At 30.5% G+C, this 17,673-nt stretch overlaps 1 protein-coding gene across 2 annotated transcripts in view; it reads right to left on the minus strand.

Moving 5' to 3' along the window:
• Nucleotides 1–260: 260 nt before the first annotated feature.
• Nucleotides 261–17,673, minus strand: part of LOC139529924 (uncharacterized) — a 37,257-nt gene continuing 19,844 nt past the window's right edge. Inside the window, exons 1-3 of one of the 2 annotated variants that reach the window (XM_071325915.1) lie at nt 10,482–11,151; nt 6,777–7,246; nt 261–1,847 (exon numbers count right to left, since the gene is read on the minus strand). In XM_071325915.1, coding sequence (XP_071182016.1) covers nt 945–1,847; nt 6,777–6,866 — 993 coding nt within the window. In that variant the 5' untranslated portion in view covers nt 6,867–7,246; nt 10,482–11,151 and the 3' untranslated portion in view covers nt 261–944. Of the gene's footprint in view, nt 1,848–6,776; nt 7,247–10,481; nt 11,152–17,673 lie in introns of those variants that run through there. The other variant, XM_071325909.1, reaches the window with a different exon arrangement.

Consider the following 17,673-nt stretch of genomic DNA (forward strand, 5'->3'; position numbering starts at 1 on the left):
GCAGTTCCATATACACATTTCATTTCGACCTATATTAAATGAGGAACTCGTGCTTAGAAAACTTAAATATCCAAATAAGCACCTAATTGCTCGAGACGATAATATTTGGTTTAAAATTAAGATATCAAATCATATATAAATATGGTTATTTTTGTGGCTAATTTAAGATTTACACCTATAATTTGCGTGTTTGTACTTTAGGGAAATATTACGTTCGTTCTTTGGTATGCCTTACAGTCAAAGTAACTTCAAACACAAAATTATAGTTTTATAACTGTATTTTACTTTGTAGAAATATACAACAATAATTTAAATAAGTATTAACAAGGACAAACATTCATCAACAAACATTCTCTCATTCACGCCATTGGATAAATACTTTGAGAAACACGAGTTTCTTTGCTGGCCTTAAATCTTTCTCAGCACCAATAGTGCTTTCATTATGAACCCATTCCTAATTAACAACTATAAACAGGAATGTCTTTTATATTCAGCAAACACTGCCGATGTCGGTTTATTTAACAAAACTTATATCAAATGTTTGTACACTTCCGGTCTGCCGAATCGGATGTATTACAACGATATAAGGTCCAGTTTACCCGCAAAAGTTTAAATGTATAAATAACAAATGATATTTGCTGAACACACGATCACAGTTCAATCCCTATCGCTACGGATTTTGGATTTCTGAAATTAAGTGTTGTAGCCTCTAGTCCAACAGAGCATTAAGGAATGTCTTAACTTTGGCAGTAAATATGGAAGTAAATGCGAAATAACATTTGAATATCACAACAGTAACACTTGGGAAATACATTGCACTGGTTATGTATATAAAAATAGTTTACTCCGGTGAGTTTTCTTAACTTCCACTGTGTGGATTTCTCGTCGGCATCACATATACTGGAATTAAAATCTATATTTCGCATGAAGGGAATGTGAAAATATTATGGTCGTCCTTTATTCTTCCTCCGTCGTGACTTACGGTTCTTTCCTATGCCACATTCACACCCCGTCGTGACGTCAACTTGTTCTTTGATCCATACCTCCTCGTACACTGTGCTATTTCCCAATGCCGGAATAGGATTACACCTAGAAGGATCTCTTCGTAATATTTTGACACCATATAGTACTGGTTTACAGTCATACAAATTATAGAAACACTTTTTTTGACTTTGACATGATCCTGATAAAAGGAATGGTGGATAAGTGTCTTTCCTTTTAACCCACTGTTGTTGCAAATGACAAGCCCATGGCAATTTTTTCACCTTTCGGCCTTTTTTAGACTTTCGAATAAACTTTTTTAAATCACTAAATAATTTCTTTTGAGGTTTTTCACCTGAATTTTTACGTGATGATCTAATTCTATCTATTTCATTGTCTTCGTTAACATAGTTACTTTTTGTTTGTCGCTTCCGGCGCATATAATTTATTGAATTTTGATCCGGCTTTGAGCCTTCATCATCTTGTGCATCTAGTCCATTTTCAGAACGTTCTAAATCAGAAAAGTCTCCGAATTCATCGTCGTCTGTGTTTGAATATGGCATATCATTTAAATAGTCTGAATTATCATCGTCTATTTCATTGTCTAATGCATTTGAAATTGATCTTTCAGTGAATGAATTATGATCTATGTTTTTCTTATCTATTGCCATTCTTTTCGAGTCGAACGAACTGCCCATTAGATATTGTAAATGTTCGAAGTCCACTTCTCTACAATTGTGAAATAATATTCCTTGTTGACCACCAGCATCAATATTCGTATAGCCTCGATTTGGGGCGGCCAGCGATGAGCTCGTCAGCATCACGGATAACAATACGAAATAAGCAAGCTCTTTGATTCCCTTGATCTGGAAAAGAAGAACATTGATTAGTGATTATTGAATTATAGAGTAAGAGTCTATTCATGAAAAAACGATTTACTACATATGCATGGTTAATGATAAAGAATATAAAATGAACATTTTTTTTCCGCCTGGTAAAAGATTATTTTCAACAAACAATCAAAAATGTAATTTCTAACCTCGACGGTTTATGTTTCAATACAATCATTACAATTATATATTGTAATGAAGAGTATTTATATGCATATGATACAAATCTTCGTATCTATATAACGATAGATTTTCTTTTAATATCGACTGGTCACCATTCTCTGGACTATATCTCTGATTGTATTCAGCTTTATCCCGGTATTTTCTGAATTTTACTGTAAAATTCTAAAAACGACACCTTCAATCGCAAGTTGCCAGCATAAAACTTGTGCGGTAGTCAAACGAATATATGACCTTAATCGGCAATGAAAATCTCAAAAAATTGAATTTATTAATCTTCATTTTTGAATTTTTCGACGCAAAAAGTTTAAGTCCGTGAATCAGTTATTAAATGAATCAATGTTGACTCAGTGATAGGGATATAGTATCAGCGTTTGTCTCTTTAAGTACCCCCACTTCAACAACTTAACATTGGTTGTGGGTGTTTTGAATTGCGGTTTTCAATTACTTTAAAAACTAAAAAGCGCAAGTTATGACACTTGTAATAATGCTCCGTCGCATAATCTATCTTATTTGACTTTAATGTGCAGAAATTGTAATTAAATGACTACACATTCCAGACCAGAGGTTGAAGGCGAGAAAACAAATAATAAAATAGTCTATATATGGAAGTGTATATTTGATTTTTTTTCATTTGATCTTCTGATATTTATCTAGAGTTGAAAGCCTATAACGATAATAATCTCTTGGGTAACTTTAGAATCAACAAAACAGTTTTCCGTCATTGTTTTCCCCTTGACTTTCACCCAATGGGAACAGTTAGGCACGACGTATACCAAGTCTGGTATATATCACTGTTCTATTAGGAAAACTTTGATAGAATCATTCAGTTAATGTAGACTATACATAATACTTCCAATTTACTCTTCAAACATTTGTCAAGATTTGATTGTGTTTGACACTTATATTATAACTGTATTGATCAGAACTATGAGTAAGACATCGCGGGATGAATCATAACTTGTACAAGGACACGTCTTTTGGTCAGCGTCAGGTTTCCTCCAAAATTCTCAACGCTAGCAAATATAGTTGTAATCAATAGACAAATACGTTATATATATTCTCGTATTGAGTTGTTTTAATCTCAAGCTTGAGAAAACAAAGGCATAGACAATCACACAAACTTTCTTATGAAGTATAGGAAAACGAATTTATACATATGTTTCACAAGAAACAAGATTTTAAATGTTCTGTGGTTTGGGTAACATAACTCTAAAATGATTCGAAAATAAACACAAATTATTTGATTGTTGTAATTTATAACAGTCGTTGATGATTAAAAGTATTATATATATATTGTTTATTTTTATCAAAGTACTGTTATGAAAGTTAGATTTTATTAATAAGCTAATGGCGAACGGAATTTTATTAACTAGAAGTACGTTATGATCATTTGTAATTATGTTATGTAATTTTAAGACTATTTAAACCTATACAACTCATAACGATGCAAAAATTGCACTATTTAAAATAAGTATGTAACAAAATATAAAAGGGATATCGATTTATAATTCGTTCTGAATTTGCATGAAATATTCACCACCGGACGTTAAGCACGGAACAATCAATCATCGATAAATAACAAAACAATCGATTCAATTGATGTCGGTCCGTTCTGGTCATTGCATTTTTTTCAGCAACTTTCAAGATTTATTTTATTTAATAGTTCACAATTAAAGATTAACTTGTAATGAGCAAATAGTAGTGTAAGTATTGAATTTATGTCGGATTGTCTCTCTGTCCCTGTTTATGACAACTGTGTTGTATTTTGTAGATAAAGATAAGTAAAACATTAAAATTCAGTGTTTGGAACTGCAATTTTTAACTTTCAAATGAGATTTCTATGCAAATTAAGACGATGACAGGACGTTCAAGTTTAACTTATTAATTTCTTATATGGCCATTGAATATCGATACAATGACATCGAACTTTTTGGCATGCAAAAATTAAGTTTTGTTGTTGAATCAAAGGATCAACGTACTACACAAGAATTTTCAAATCAAGATTTTTTTGTTTCTCATTTAATTTTTAAAACCTTTTAGTATTTTGCTCAACTGGAAAAATTTGTCTAGATTTTGTATCACGATTTCAATAAATATTTCATACAAAACGTCTTTTTATTACCATTTGATGCTATTTGCAATTATTGAATTATTTCATTCATGTTTTCTGTTTGCCTTTCAGCTCGCTATAGGTTAAAAGCATCTAGACACTAACTGGGGAAAGTTACATAGTTAATGATATCAAAACGGCACGTGGGATTTCGTAATCGTTTTGATTACCAGTTTTTGGACTCAATGCTTCCAATCAAAAATCAGATAGAGTCAGCTCTGATTTGATTTTCTCAGACTCTTCAACGTTTGCTTTTCTGACAACTTGTTTATTATACTGCATAGGAGAAAATGAATTGGACAAAATCAGATTTATTTTAGTTTGTTTTTGCTTGTAGATATGTTTACATAAAATGCGTCGGTGGACATTCCTATTGCATTTCATTTGTCTGAAAAATCAATGAATTCATATCTAAGATAGACACTTATTAAGTGGTTTATTATAACTTATAATACTATCCAAGGTCAAACTATTCCAATCTCTACTGTTTAGGACTGTTTCTTTGAGTTTAAAAAGGGTAATTTACAAGAAAAGTTAACACGTATATTTTACAACCAGTTTAAATAGATTAATTTGAAAGCGCTATCTTTCATGTGGTATAAGAAGGCAAGGTAACAAAACACAACAAAAAAATAAATAAAGACTAAAATGAAAAGTAGCCGTTGAATTGAATAAGAGTCAAGTAAAACGATGTAAAAAGTCGTGATATTTTATTGATATAAACCTATAAATACTCGAGCAACGTAAAGTATCAGGGAAATAACAAAAAATTAAAAGTCCGGACTCTATTTGATACCATGCATAAAAGGTGCGTATTTTTTTTAAGTTGCATAGTTATTGAAATATTTTAGCATCAAGAGGGTCTGGCTGGGGTTTACACAGAATAGAGAATAAAGTTCAAAAAACAATACGGAATGCAGGGTCTAAAAATGAAAAATAGACCAAAAACTATCAAGTATGGAGAATAATGAAGGGTAAAAATTAATAATAAAAAAAATAGAGTAATGTTTAAAAATATTTAAGAAAAGGGGAAAACGACCCTAAACATTTTCCGAATACAAAAACAGTTACCCCCAGCGAAGCTTACTATCATGCATATTTGAATCTAATGTCGCCATTCTTAAATCTGTGTTTTCAGAAGAGAAAAAAATGAATACTACTTTATTTGACTTGTTTAACCATTGAAAACCAACAGCTAATATTTTATATTATCTTGTATTCAGGTTTGACTACTAAAGTAACAAGCAGTGTTACATAATAGGCTACTAATAGTGACCTTGTGTCTTAGTTGACATGAACACATTATACATCCATTCTGTAATAAATGTTTGTGGTTAAAGCCTAACTGTCTCTTTGTAATTTACTTTTAAAGAAATAAATTTGTGAACATTTATAAACTTTAATCGTATTGTAAGTTTTTGCTATTTTCTGTGTATTTAAAGTACATGTATTTGACAGAACGGTAATTGGCGCGCGTGCCTGGGGCAATCGTTTGGAGACAATGTTCCAGAATTCAGGTCAACATGAATGCAACATTATTTGAAAGCGTAATGTTAGCCTCATTACATAAATTACGCTTTAAATGTCTATAATCGTGTAAGATAGTTTTAGAGAGTTTTGTCTGTGCTATATGGTATACTATGTAGTCCGTGTAACACGTTTGTTTAAATGTACAACATCTTAAAAATACGATAATTTTGTGTTCAAAATGAATTTACGAACTTGTCAGCCATTTGCTAACGTAAGTCGTTTAGATAATCCTCTTCAAAGAAACAATGTTTTAGAGTGCAGTTCGTTTTAAAGATATGCATACCATACCGCCTTGGTCATTCGGTAAGATATGCATACCATACCGCCTTGGTCATTCGGTAAGATATTGTTTCATTTGTAGGTAATATTTAGTATCAAAGGTATCATGCATCAAGTATGCCACTGGCTTCTAACACTAACGCCATTTAAACAATTTCAATTTATAGAGTGATTTGTATTTAAACTCGGATTCATGCAGTTTCCATGCAAAGTTGATCTAAGGAGATAACGGATAATCTGTCAGTTGACATCAACAAACCGAAATAAAACACAAACTCTGCCACCGACCACCAAGGACAAAAGCACTATACATATAGAACACATACAAAGACTTTGTTCCTTGCATTATCATTTTTTATGTAAGTGACCTTTTGATTATTGGTCCAAAACTGTTCCTGTTTTTATCTAACTTTCAAACAACACCTGATGAAGGTTCGACTTGAATTTGGTGTTATATATTGTTGTTAAAAGAATATAGCCGACGAAAAATTCCTTTACGTTCAAAATAAGCATTTTGTGGATATGGAATTATTCAATGTCTACCGTTTAGTTTTTTTGTAATGATGAAGAAAGGGTTAATTTATCGTATATGTGTGTATTTGTGAAAAATAAGCATGGACTTATTATAAAAAGAAGCCTATAAGATACTAAATTCGGCTTTATAACTTTCCCAAGAACAACATCTTTTCGAAGAATTCTTCATCAAACTTTTTTAAAGTCGTACTCTCCAAAAAAGTTGTCTGAAAGTTAATAAACGATTAAATATGCTCTTATGCATTCAACTATAAAATATATATACCAACCTTTAGTAATGTTGACGAAGAACACATTTCACGAACATTTGTACGGTACTTTTTCGTCTTTTCTCCTTGCAGAAATATCAATGAAACCATATCAGTCTCCTCTTAACCGAGGAAACTTTGTCAGGAACATTATTGTCTTATGCTTTAAAACAAAAACTTCTCAGTTTGGTTTATAGATGTTTCAACTTCTTCACTCGTTGGTTGTTCTCTGCAACTATAAGATCTAAAGCTGTATACTGCTACCGTCCACTTAGTTGACGCGTTTCATTCACTCTCATATTAAATAATATTATATTCCATTCATTGTATTCATAGAGATATCCAGATAAGTTCACTATATATGAATTAGCAGTCTGACGGGAAATACCATTTCAACTTTCGGCTAGAGCTGACTTTTATAACACATCCGAATGGGTCATAAGGGCAGCAGACTCCCACGCAACACTTCTCAGACACAATAATTCTTGATGCTGAAAGATATCAATAAATGAAAATAAATAAATTTGTCGAATATTTATAGCATTTTCCAATATAAATTCGTGATAGATAATTCATCGATACAATATAAAGGAAATATATGATGCATTAACTTATGAGGACAGAAATGTTAGTGGTCAAAACAAACCTTCAACAAATGTAAGCACGCCCTTGGAGGTGGTTCATTTTTGTCTTTTTCTTAAAAACCTCAAAATTACACTAATTCATGACTTCTTCATCCCCCGCAGTCATTTACATTCTTCAAATTAACAAAAGGTAAAATCCTGTTACATTTACGACAGAAAGTTGGGTTTCCAATAATTGATAATATCGTTCTTCGAGAGGTCTGTCTTTAGTTGGAGTTAATATCAAAGTGATAGGATTACCGATAAATAAGCCGGTTTATAGTTATTTTATATGATATGGATAAGTGACCACTTAAATTTTTTCAGGAAAACACTTGATTGAGTTATAAGTATAATTTAAGAGGTTAGTCATAAATTTTACTTCACCGAATTCAAATCAAACGAATGTACATCATTATAAAATATGTTTTCTTTGTTGTTTATTTCTACATTAAGACTCACTTAAATTTTTAACTTCTACACGTTTGTCCTTGATAACTTTTCATTTTAAAATCCAAATGTATTTTATCAGTTTGAATACCTATTCTCTATTTTTCAAAACATTAATATAACGTACGTTTTAGTATTATTTAACTTACAAGGTAACTACAAGGTCTTGAGATGTTTCAATATCCACGTGTTTGTTATTTCCTTACTACGACAGGTATGAATACATTCGAATAATTAGTCCCATCAAAATAGATGACTAAAAATCATAAAAATAGCATAACTTGTCAATATCAAATAATTAGTTAAAGATTTAAATTGATTAACGGTCTCTAATTAGAACGACAAAATAGTAACGCTGGTGTCACAATCTATCACCACGCTAAAATAGGCGTAAATAAAATTCAATATTGACGAAGCAGTGAACAATTTAACTCATGACGCCTTATAAGACATTTTTTCCCATATTGTTTGGTTATACATTCTAAACCCGTCACAGTTACGGTGCATTTTTCTTATTTCTGGATGTGACGGACAAACATTAGACCTTAAATGAACTAATGAGGTTTTAGATCGGAATTTTAGTTTTTGATCAAGTACCATAGAGTAAAAAATAGAATAAATAGAGTTGTTTGTTATTTTGGTTACGTATTCTAAGCCACGATGTTTACAAAGGCGGGGAAATCTATATCGAATATGTACAAATAGTTAGGAAATACTACACTGCTCTTCAAGTCGCGTCTCAATTTCAAAAGTGTAATGTGAAAATCAATTACTCTTCATGTATCTCTTATTCTTTAATTTACGTAATAAAAAAACTTTCATATAAATGATTAAAGATTTTATCTTGCAATTTAGAATTATTTAAACTATTTGTGATGACGAATTATTAAAAAAAACCAGAAGTCATCCGTTTATAACAAATTGAAACATAGTTTAATATCAAACACGTTCTGAAATATAACTGTACACATTTAAGACTCATTTTTTTTCTTTCTAAAAGTAGTTTGGTAGGTTAAAAAGTATGTTGTCAAAATATTGGATCACATAACTTTGATATGTATAGTCAAAACACCTAGTTAAAGTAAATTCACGAGCTGTTGATAAAATGTAATGAACATTTGATCTCATAATTTGAAGTATATAACTTTTTACTTTAATTAAAAAGCTAAGAGTAGAGATGTTTTGTACCTAGTAGAAAAACATTAGTAAAAAATACACACACTTATATTCGATAAAGGTATTAAATATATATATTTTCCATTTTCTCATACAAATAATAAATTATTTCATGATTTTCGTGACTCTGAATAAATTAAAATCGTTATAAAATTGTACCAAAGTTTCTTAAAGAAACATGGAAATCGAAATCGAATATAACTTAAAGTATCTTAAGACTCTTGAATAAAGTTCTAGACTAAGAAAATTTCAAAAAGTAAAACTTTGGTTCAACAAGAAATTGTGCCAGCATGGGAACACTGTCTTTAAAAGACCATACATACCTTTTTTTAAAAGGTTGCATATTGATAGTTTAAAAACACTGACATCTTATAACATGGTATATGACGTATTCACTTTTAAAATGATTTATATATAAAATTTCTTTGGCAAACGTAATAAACGAATACATTGCATTATGATACTTTTTTAACTTTTACAATTAAAGTGTAAAAATTGAACATAATGTCTTACCTTACCTATAAGAGGAATCCTTTAAAAGTAAAAATTCTACTTTCTGTTTATCTCGAATTGCTTTAACATTTTCATTTCGTTTGTACCCTATTGTATATGATAATTTTGGTTTTTAATAAGGTTTTTCCATTGTTGTTTGTTGTACGTTCTCACGGTGTTTTAGTTCATACTTTTTTGTTTTCTTTTTAATCCATATGCAGACATTTTAATTAACAGAGAAAGCAAAAATATCTGTCTGAGTATTGGATTATCATTAAAAACTAAATAAAAATTAATAAAAGACAAGATTATAATTGTAATATACGGATTATCGATTTAAAAAATGTTGATATAATATACTTTTAATTTTAACTGTATACATATGACACGCGAGTGTTACGAGTTCACTCCCTTTCCCTGCACAAGAACAAGATGAATCCAGTAGCTGCCAAAATCAATTAGACAATGTCATTTAACTGAGATTGATGATCATCATTATATCATATGTTATACAACAGTGTGTACTTCTGTTGTGATTTATATGGGTTATCAAAAATCAGGATATAAATGTAGACTTTTTCTTATATATCAATTCATCTTCATTTTAAATACCAGAACATTTTAACTACTTCGCATACTTCAATTTTCTATCCAAAATAAAGTGTTACCAAAATATAATTTTAGTAATATGCTCGTTATCATAATTTATAACCCCTGTACAATCATATATTTACTTTTAAGAAGGATGTGTTTTAAATAAAGAAAAACATGAAATAAGTATATGAAATATATATGTATTATACATGAAAGGAAACTTTTTACTTACGATATTTATATAGCCATACTTAAGATAATGTGTCTTTTTATTTGATTCATAGGTATGCATTTTTACACACATGCACTTCCTTTGCAATTCACTGCAATGAGAAGGCGGGTATACACATAACAAAGAAAACTACATGTGACAAAATTCCTAAATATTTACCTGATTATGAAACCAACGATCTGAATTCTTTTCAAAATGTGCATTCCAAAATTCCAAAATACATTTATCATAAATCAACAGATGAATTTTCTGTTTGTACTGAAATGTACGTTTATCCAAAACTAAACGTACTTAAGATCTGTTTTAATTCCAAGTTATATTAAACTCCTTTTGATGTTTTTTTTAGCACATTTCCATCTTTCACTAGAACTTATGCGTATTAATGATTGTATTTCAGCAACTTCATAACTAAATTTCTCCACCAAATAAAGTGATATTAATTCCAACTCACATAAATAAGTAAATTTCTATCCCTTTGTCTGTATAGGTATATATCTAATATATGTATTCAACTTATATTAACTTTCAAAAACACATTACAAAGACATGCATAAATCGGTATCAGTATATTCCCTTATATTTACATGTCATTCTCGGTGACAAATTATATATATAACTGAACGTCTTCTTGTAATCCGTGTCACAAGTATTTCACGCAAGTATGAGCGGCAATAATTTTATACTTTAGACTCCTCGCATAATCAAACCCTTTAATAGCTTGTGTGAATGACAAAGTTTTTTAAAACAGCTGATTTTGCTTTATCAGAAATTTTTAAAATACCTTGTTGCATCTTATTTGTGTGTGACTTCATAAGAATATTTACACATGGAAATATAACACCAGGTTGAGAAAAAAGAGAATCTATTCAAAGACATGTATTTGTTTTGATTTGATACTTTGTAAAGTCATAATGAACTACGTGTGGTAAAAATCACTTCACAACAAAGTCAAATAGAGTGTTAAACCAAGGACGTAAGGAAGTTGAAATATTTCGCACCCGCTTGCTCCTTTTTTATACGATAAATACATTTTCTTTTTGATGATAATATTACAAAAAGACCACTTTGATTCAAAATACATGATTTAAATACTACGTTTACATGGGAGATTGTTTTTATACATTCCATTTATTCGCCCCTTTTATACATATATGTCACGGTAAATATTTTTGTTTATTATATAGCGAAATCCATTACCTACGGATCCGTTGAAAATTACACTTGTACATGGAAGCGCATGTATTTGAAATTAACAAGCTAGAAAGATTTTATTCTGTGAAAACGTTGCATATGTCATCTTACTTGTCTTGAGTGGACATAAACTAAATCGACTACATTTAAAAATAACTCATACAATAAGAGTAACCATATACTCCCTCTTTTGGCACATTAATCAAAGTAACCGGCATGTCATTTTAGAGTAAATATTTTCCTATCATAAGTTGAGCATAGTTTTATTTTGGGCATACTATATCTTTGAAAACATCTTCATCATGATACTCAAATATTCAGCCCTATAAAACCGCAAAAATCATATGACTCACAAAGTTCGTATGCAAATGATAGAAAGACGAGATGCCATGTGCGACAGGAATATGTGAACCCTTCTAGAAAACATGACATGCGACCTGAATATGTGAATCCTTCTGGAATTCATGATATTACTTTTTGAGGGAGTTACTAACCAATATATGTTCCCGTCAACATGCCATGTTTTGAAGTTGCTTATATATTTTATTCGAGTTTCGTACACTTGGTTGTATGTCTGTATACATGACTGGGGCCATAATTCCAATGCGCACATTAAAAGAACACAGCACTCATTGTACGTTAAAAAATGCGGTCAACAACCAACAAAAGGATAAGTAGTACACATTGTATAGTCTGTCTGCATTCATTATTGTTTTCAGAGAGTTTAATTTTTTATATTGTTTAAAATTGAGAATGAAAATGGTGAATGTGTCAAAGAGACTACAACAAGACCAAACAGCAGAAAACAGCCGAAGGCCACCAATGCGTCTTCAACAAAGCGAGAAAATCCACGCACCTGCGGGCGGGCTTCAGCTGGCCCCTTAACAAAAATGTGTACTACTTCATTGATAACGGACGTCATATTAAACTCCATAATATATAAATGAACTTAAAATTTGCTTATTCTTGTTTCATGAAAAATGTTTGCATGAAATAGTTTCCGCTGAATGTAAAACAAAATCAACAAATTATTGAACTATTTGAGCTGTCTCGTTCTAGTGCTTATGGCTGTATTGCTCCTTCCAGTAACCTTCGACCTGGTTAAGTACAAGAAGTTTGTTTATTTATTAAACCGATCAGCAAGTATGTACTTTGTGTTAACTTACAAAAGGTATAATCTTGCACTTCTTTCAGATATATACCTTTAAGTATTTCCGTGCTCGTGTACGAATCAGAGATGTCACACTTTGTCTTTCATAGCACCGAAAGTTTCACTTGCATCTTCGACAGTAAAGAATTTAGACCTAAGTTTTAAATCATTTGAAAAATATGCACATACAATACAGATATTTACCCTACATGTAATTTCAAACATATTATGCACATAAAAATGTAGGTCTTAAAATTTCAAAGTAATTTTGGTTGACAGTGATAAATGAAGTTCAGTCAAAGGTACCTATAGTACAGTGGAAGAGGCATGTCTTAAGGTCTTTAATATATCTATAATTTGATACCAGTAGTTTTCAAGATAAATTTCTCCTTATAATTTCAAACACCAAATCAAAAGCTAAATATGTTTTTAATTTCACGACCTTTCACACGTGCTCTAACAACCTGTCATATCAAATATATGCAAAGGAAATTACACCCCTACTTCAACGTGTGCAGTTTTTTTCTCAGGTAAAATATACAATCTCATAACCATATAAGCCATTTCAATAAAAATTCATGTTAAAAACTAAGCAGTAAAAATACGCTTAAACAGTGTATAAATAAATCGGTTTTAAATTTCCTATTTATTGGTTAAATGTTTACAAATATTTGAGGAAGATATGACGATAGAGAGTGAAGATCTATCTCTTTATGACTTTATTATTTAAACAAGGAATGCAAAACATATTAATTCTATTCATACCAATTTCAAATAGATATACAAAAAAGCTTTAAAAATCAAGCAGGTATAAAAGTAAGAAGATTTCCTTTCGTGGTTCTTGCTTCAAAGCTATTTAAACATTGAAATTCCACGACCAGTTATTTCATTCCTGAATACGTGTTTAGTTTTCTAAATGAGCAAGCTGTGGTTTACCTTTATTTGAGTACAAGGTGTTTTATTTAGCTGCATCAGTGAGCAGGACCAATTCAAGTACTTAGTTTGGTATTTAATGTATGTCTAATGAATAATACATGGTTTGAACAATCAAAGTATACAATTAAAGATGTCCAACAACAGCAATGCATTTTAATTACAGTCTATTCAAAATTCTTTGTCAATAAATATTTGCATAGTATGCCCTTAATGTGAAGCACAATTGAGCGTGTTACATTTATTTAAACTACAGGCTCTTAAAAATCTGCTTTAAAATCACTGATTTTCAAGTTATATTGTTGAGAAAAAACGTCAGGGATTTTAGGTAATGGTAAAACTTAGTACGGAGAGAAATATGAAATAATCAAATGAGGTGTTAAACATATAGAAACTCGAAAAATGACAGACAATGCGATGAAAAAACATGCACCACTTCTAAAACATTACAATAAAATTAAACATGAGAGGGGATACAATGCTCCTTAAAATATAACATTAAAACTAAACACGAGAAGGCATAGACTACGCCATAAAAAGTAACATATTAACTAAACACAAGAAGGCATACAATGCTCCATAAAACATAACAACATAACATATTAACTAAACACGAGAATGAGAAAAATGCTCCATAAACATTAAATTAAAACTAAACGCGCGAAAGCAGTGTCTATAAAAAAAAATGCATTAGAATTAAACACGAGAAGGCATACAGAGCTCCATAAACATTACATTAAAACTAAACACGAGAAGGCATACAGAGCTCCATAACATTACATTGAAACTAAACACGAGAAGGCATACAGAGCTCCATAAAACATTACATTAAAACTTAACACGAAAAAGCACACAATGCTCCATTTAACATTATATTAAAAATAAACGCGAGAAGGTATACAGGGCTTCATACAACATTATATTGAAACTAAACACGAGAAGACATGTAATTCTCCATCAAACATGTCATGAACACTAAACACAAGAAGACACACTGTGACAGTGCTGCGTGCTCGATAAAACATTTAACTTAAACTAAACAGGAGAAGGCATGCAATGCTTCATAAAACATTACATTAAAAATGAAAACTATAGAAGGCACGCAGTACTCTATAAAAGATTGTCCATACTTGTATAGAAAGTTTTTCTGTTATAACACTGTTAGAAAGTCAAACGACCGTTAACTTGAACTTCATTAATATCTAGGTTAAACAATGTGATATCCTATAGCCAGGGTTAATATTGTGTAATGCTTCACATTATTATCAAGAAATTAGTTTGTATCTGTAATTAAAGGTCAAAGACTTTATGTACAAAACAAATATAGAGTGTTTAACACCATATATAATGTCAAACAAGAAGTCGCGTGCGTTGTCTTACAAGTCTCGTTGAACAAAGAGAATTGCCTGATAACGATGATTATTACAAATCAACCTAAGTGTTGACCTTGTTAACCTCGTTTAACTAGACATCGTTAATCTATCAAACAGTTAGAAAAATTATAATCCATAAATTACTGTCTTTTCAAGTTGTATGTCTGAAAGCGATTTATAAACATTTATTTCACGAAGAAAATAACAGTTGTAATCTATACTTTTATGTCGACGTCTTTAATTCATCATATTTGTGTATATTATTACTTTAAATTTATGAGTTTACTATATATCTCTCGTATTTGTAAATTGAGAGCTGTAGTTATTATAAGAAACGGACTTAACGATAAGAACAGCCTACTATATATATAATGACTTTCATCGATTAAGAGTACCGTTAGCTAATCTGGCATGGAAGGCCCAATTGACTGCACTTTAAGTTTGTATAGGCTATGCGACTCTAAAACCATGTTTGCCAAAATAGTTTCTCTGTTTGAGATTTAACTTATCTACACCAGGAACTTATATATTGATAAACTGTTCCCAGTTTCATGATATCAATAATATACTTCTTTCATTTTTCAAACTGTATTTCAAGAAAGCTAGCTACTCATTCATAATTTTTGTCCAATTTAATAATAATAAAAAAGTAGAACTGAATTCGGTAATTTATCAGGGCCACCTGCTTAATGTCGGGTAAGGGAACAAAGGGTAAATAAAAACATCTTAAATGCCTTTAAAAGCATATGCAATGTAACAAGATCGCGTGCAATATTTTTAGTAAAGTGTTGATTTATGACAATAAAAAGTGTCTCGTCATAGGTAGGGTATCCGTTTATATTGTAGATATCATTATACAACTTTCGATTGATTTATGCAGATGGGTCTAAAAGGAAAGGATAGAATATCTTCACCTTACAGATGTATTTGGTAGGATATAAATATCACTATTTTACAAATGTATCTGGTAGGATAGTATAGAATATAACAAGTGCATTTGCATGTTTATAGAATATAAACGTCTATAAAATAAATTTAAAGAATTTTGAGTTTTTAATGTGCATGAGTTCTGAAAAGTTCTTAAAAGTTCTCATTTTAATTATTTAAGTTTTATAGGTCTTTTTCTTTTTTAGCCACCCAGTTGTCTGTGTCTTTTCGATAGCCTCTATTATTACAATACCTACCTAATGTATTTTTGTGAACTTTGTTCTCGTCCTGAACATGCATGAAATATTTGCCACTGAACGTTAAGCAACCAACAATCAATCGATCAATTTTTCGAAACATGAGTTTGAAAGTCCCTCTAGTACCTTTTTTTAATTGTGTTACATATTTATTTGTTGAACTTTACCCTAATGACTGGACTTCAATGATGAGTTGTTAAACGAGATATAGATTATGATAATAAACATTCAAAGTTTAAAACATAAAAGGCAACAAGTCAGTATAAGTATAGTATGTGAGAACTGATGAGCTCACTGTATGATAGTAATCCTTGAACTTCCATACTGTTTGAAATGGGTGACCGGATAATTATTTTTTTTTTATGATTAGAATGGTGTTAGATTTCACGTCTGACATTACAGTAGGATAATCAATGAAATATGAACTCTATTACAATTATAAAGCTAACTCTTCAAATCTTGTTCAAATCATATTAAATTTTCATTCTCCTTAGTTTGGTAAGTAATAGTTGTATACAGAGTGTCAGATAGCTGTCGGAATGTGGAAGCACGAACAGTAATGAATTCTGTGTGTGTATTTACCTGTCAATTGTCAGCGAGAACGACACAATTTAGGTATGATTTATACCGAAGGTGTGAACCTGTATACATATGCATTGAGAATGAACCAATTTGATAACAAGCCATTCTTTTAAAAACAATTGTCTTATGTTAACATTTACCCTAAAGGATATTTATCCTTGATTGTATCACAAACTATTCCTTTGTGTGGGAATCAATAAATTTGTTTAAAAATGACATGGCTAAAGATATGCATGTAAGAAGTTCTACTTGTTTACATTAAAATTCATAGTGTAGTTTTGTTTTTCTCAAGATTTAAATCTTAACCTTAATTTCCCTTTGAAGTTTATGGTAACTTTTTTCATTTTGTTTAAAAATTTTAGCCAACAGTCATAGAATGATGTCGTCAATGGTTTTTATGCAAAAAATTAAATGATTTATATACCCGGAAAACTACAAGCAGAGTATTACATAGGCGAATGCACTTCAGCAATGATCGTGATTTATAGATAGATGAAGGAATCTTGGGTTTGTACAAGAATAAGTAAATACATTTTTATTTTATTTTACCCACAAAAATTTTAAATATCATTCGTGAAGTAACCCCAAAGTAACATCAAACGTTGTATGACACCATTTGGGAAACCCTCAAAAGATGAAATTGAAAAATTAAGTTAAATATTTTAAGTGCATTAAATAAATGCTATTCTAATTTGGGTACTTGATAAATACAAGCAAGTGATACGGGCGTTGAAACACACTTCATAGTCTTTCTACCTTCAAAATGAGTATTTATTCACTACAAACAACCAAATACATTTTTTGTTTTTCAATTCTTTCATCTATTATAATGTAAGTCGTACTGTGAAAAGATTTATTTAACATTTGATATTGCCAACATGAACATCGTATGTACTTTAACCAAAAACATACACTGATCAAAAGTGTTTTATTATATT

The sequence above is a fragment of the Mytilus edulis genome, chromosome 1 (assembly GCF_963676685.1).
Source record: "Mytilus edulis chromosome 1, xbMytEdul2.2, whole genome shotgun sequence".
Lineage (NCBI taxonomy): Eukaryota > Metazoa > Mollusca > Bivalvia > Mytilida > Mytilidae > Mytilus > Mytilus edulis.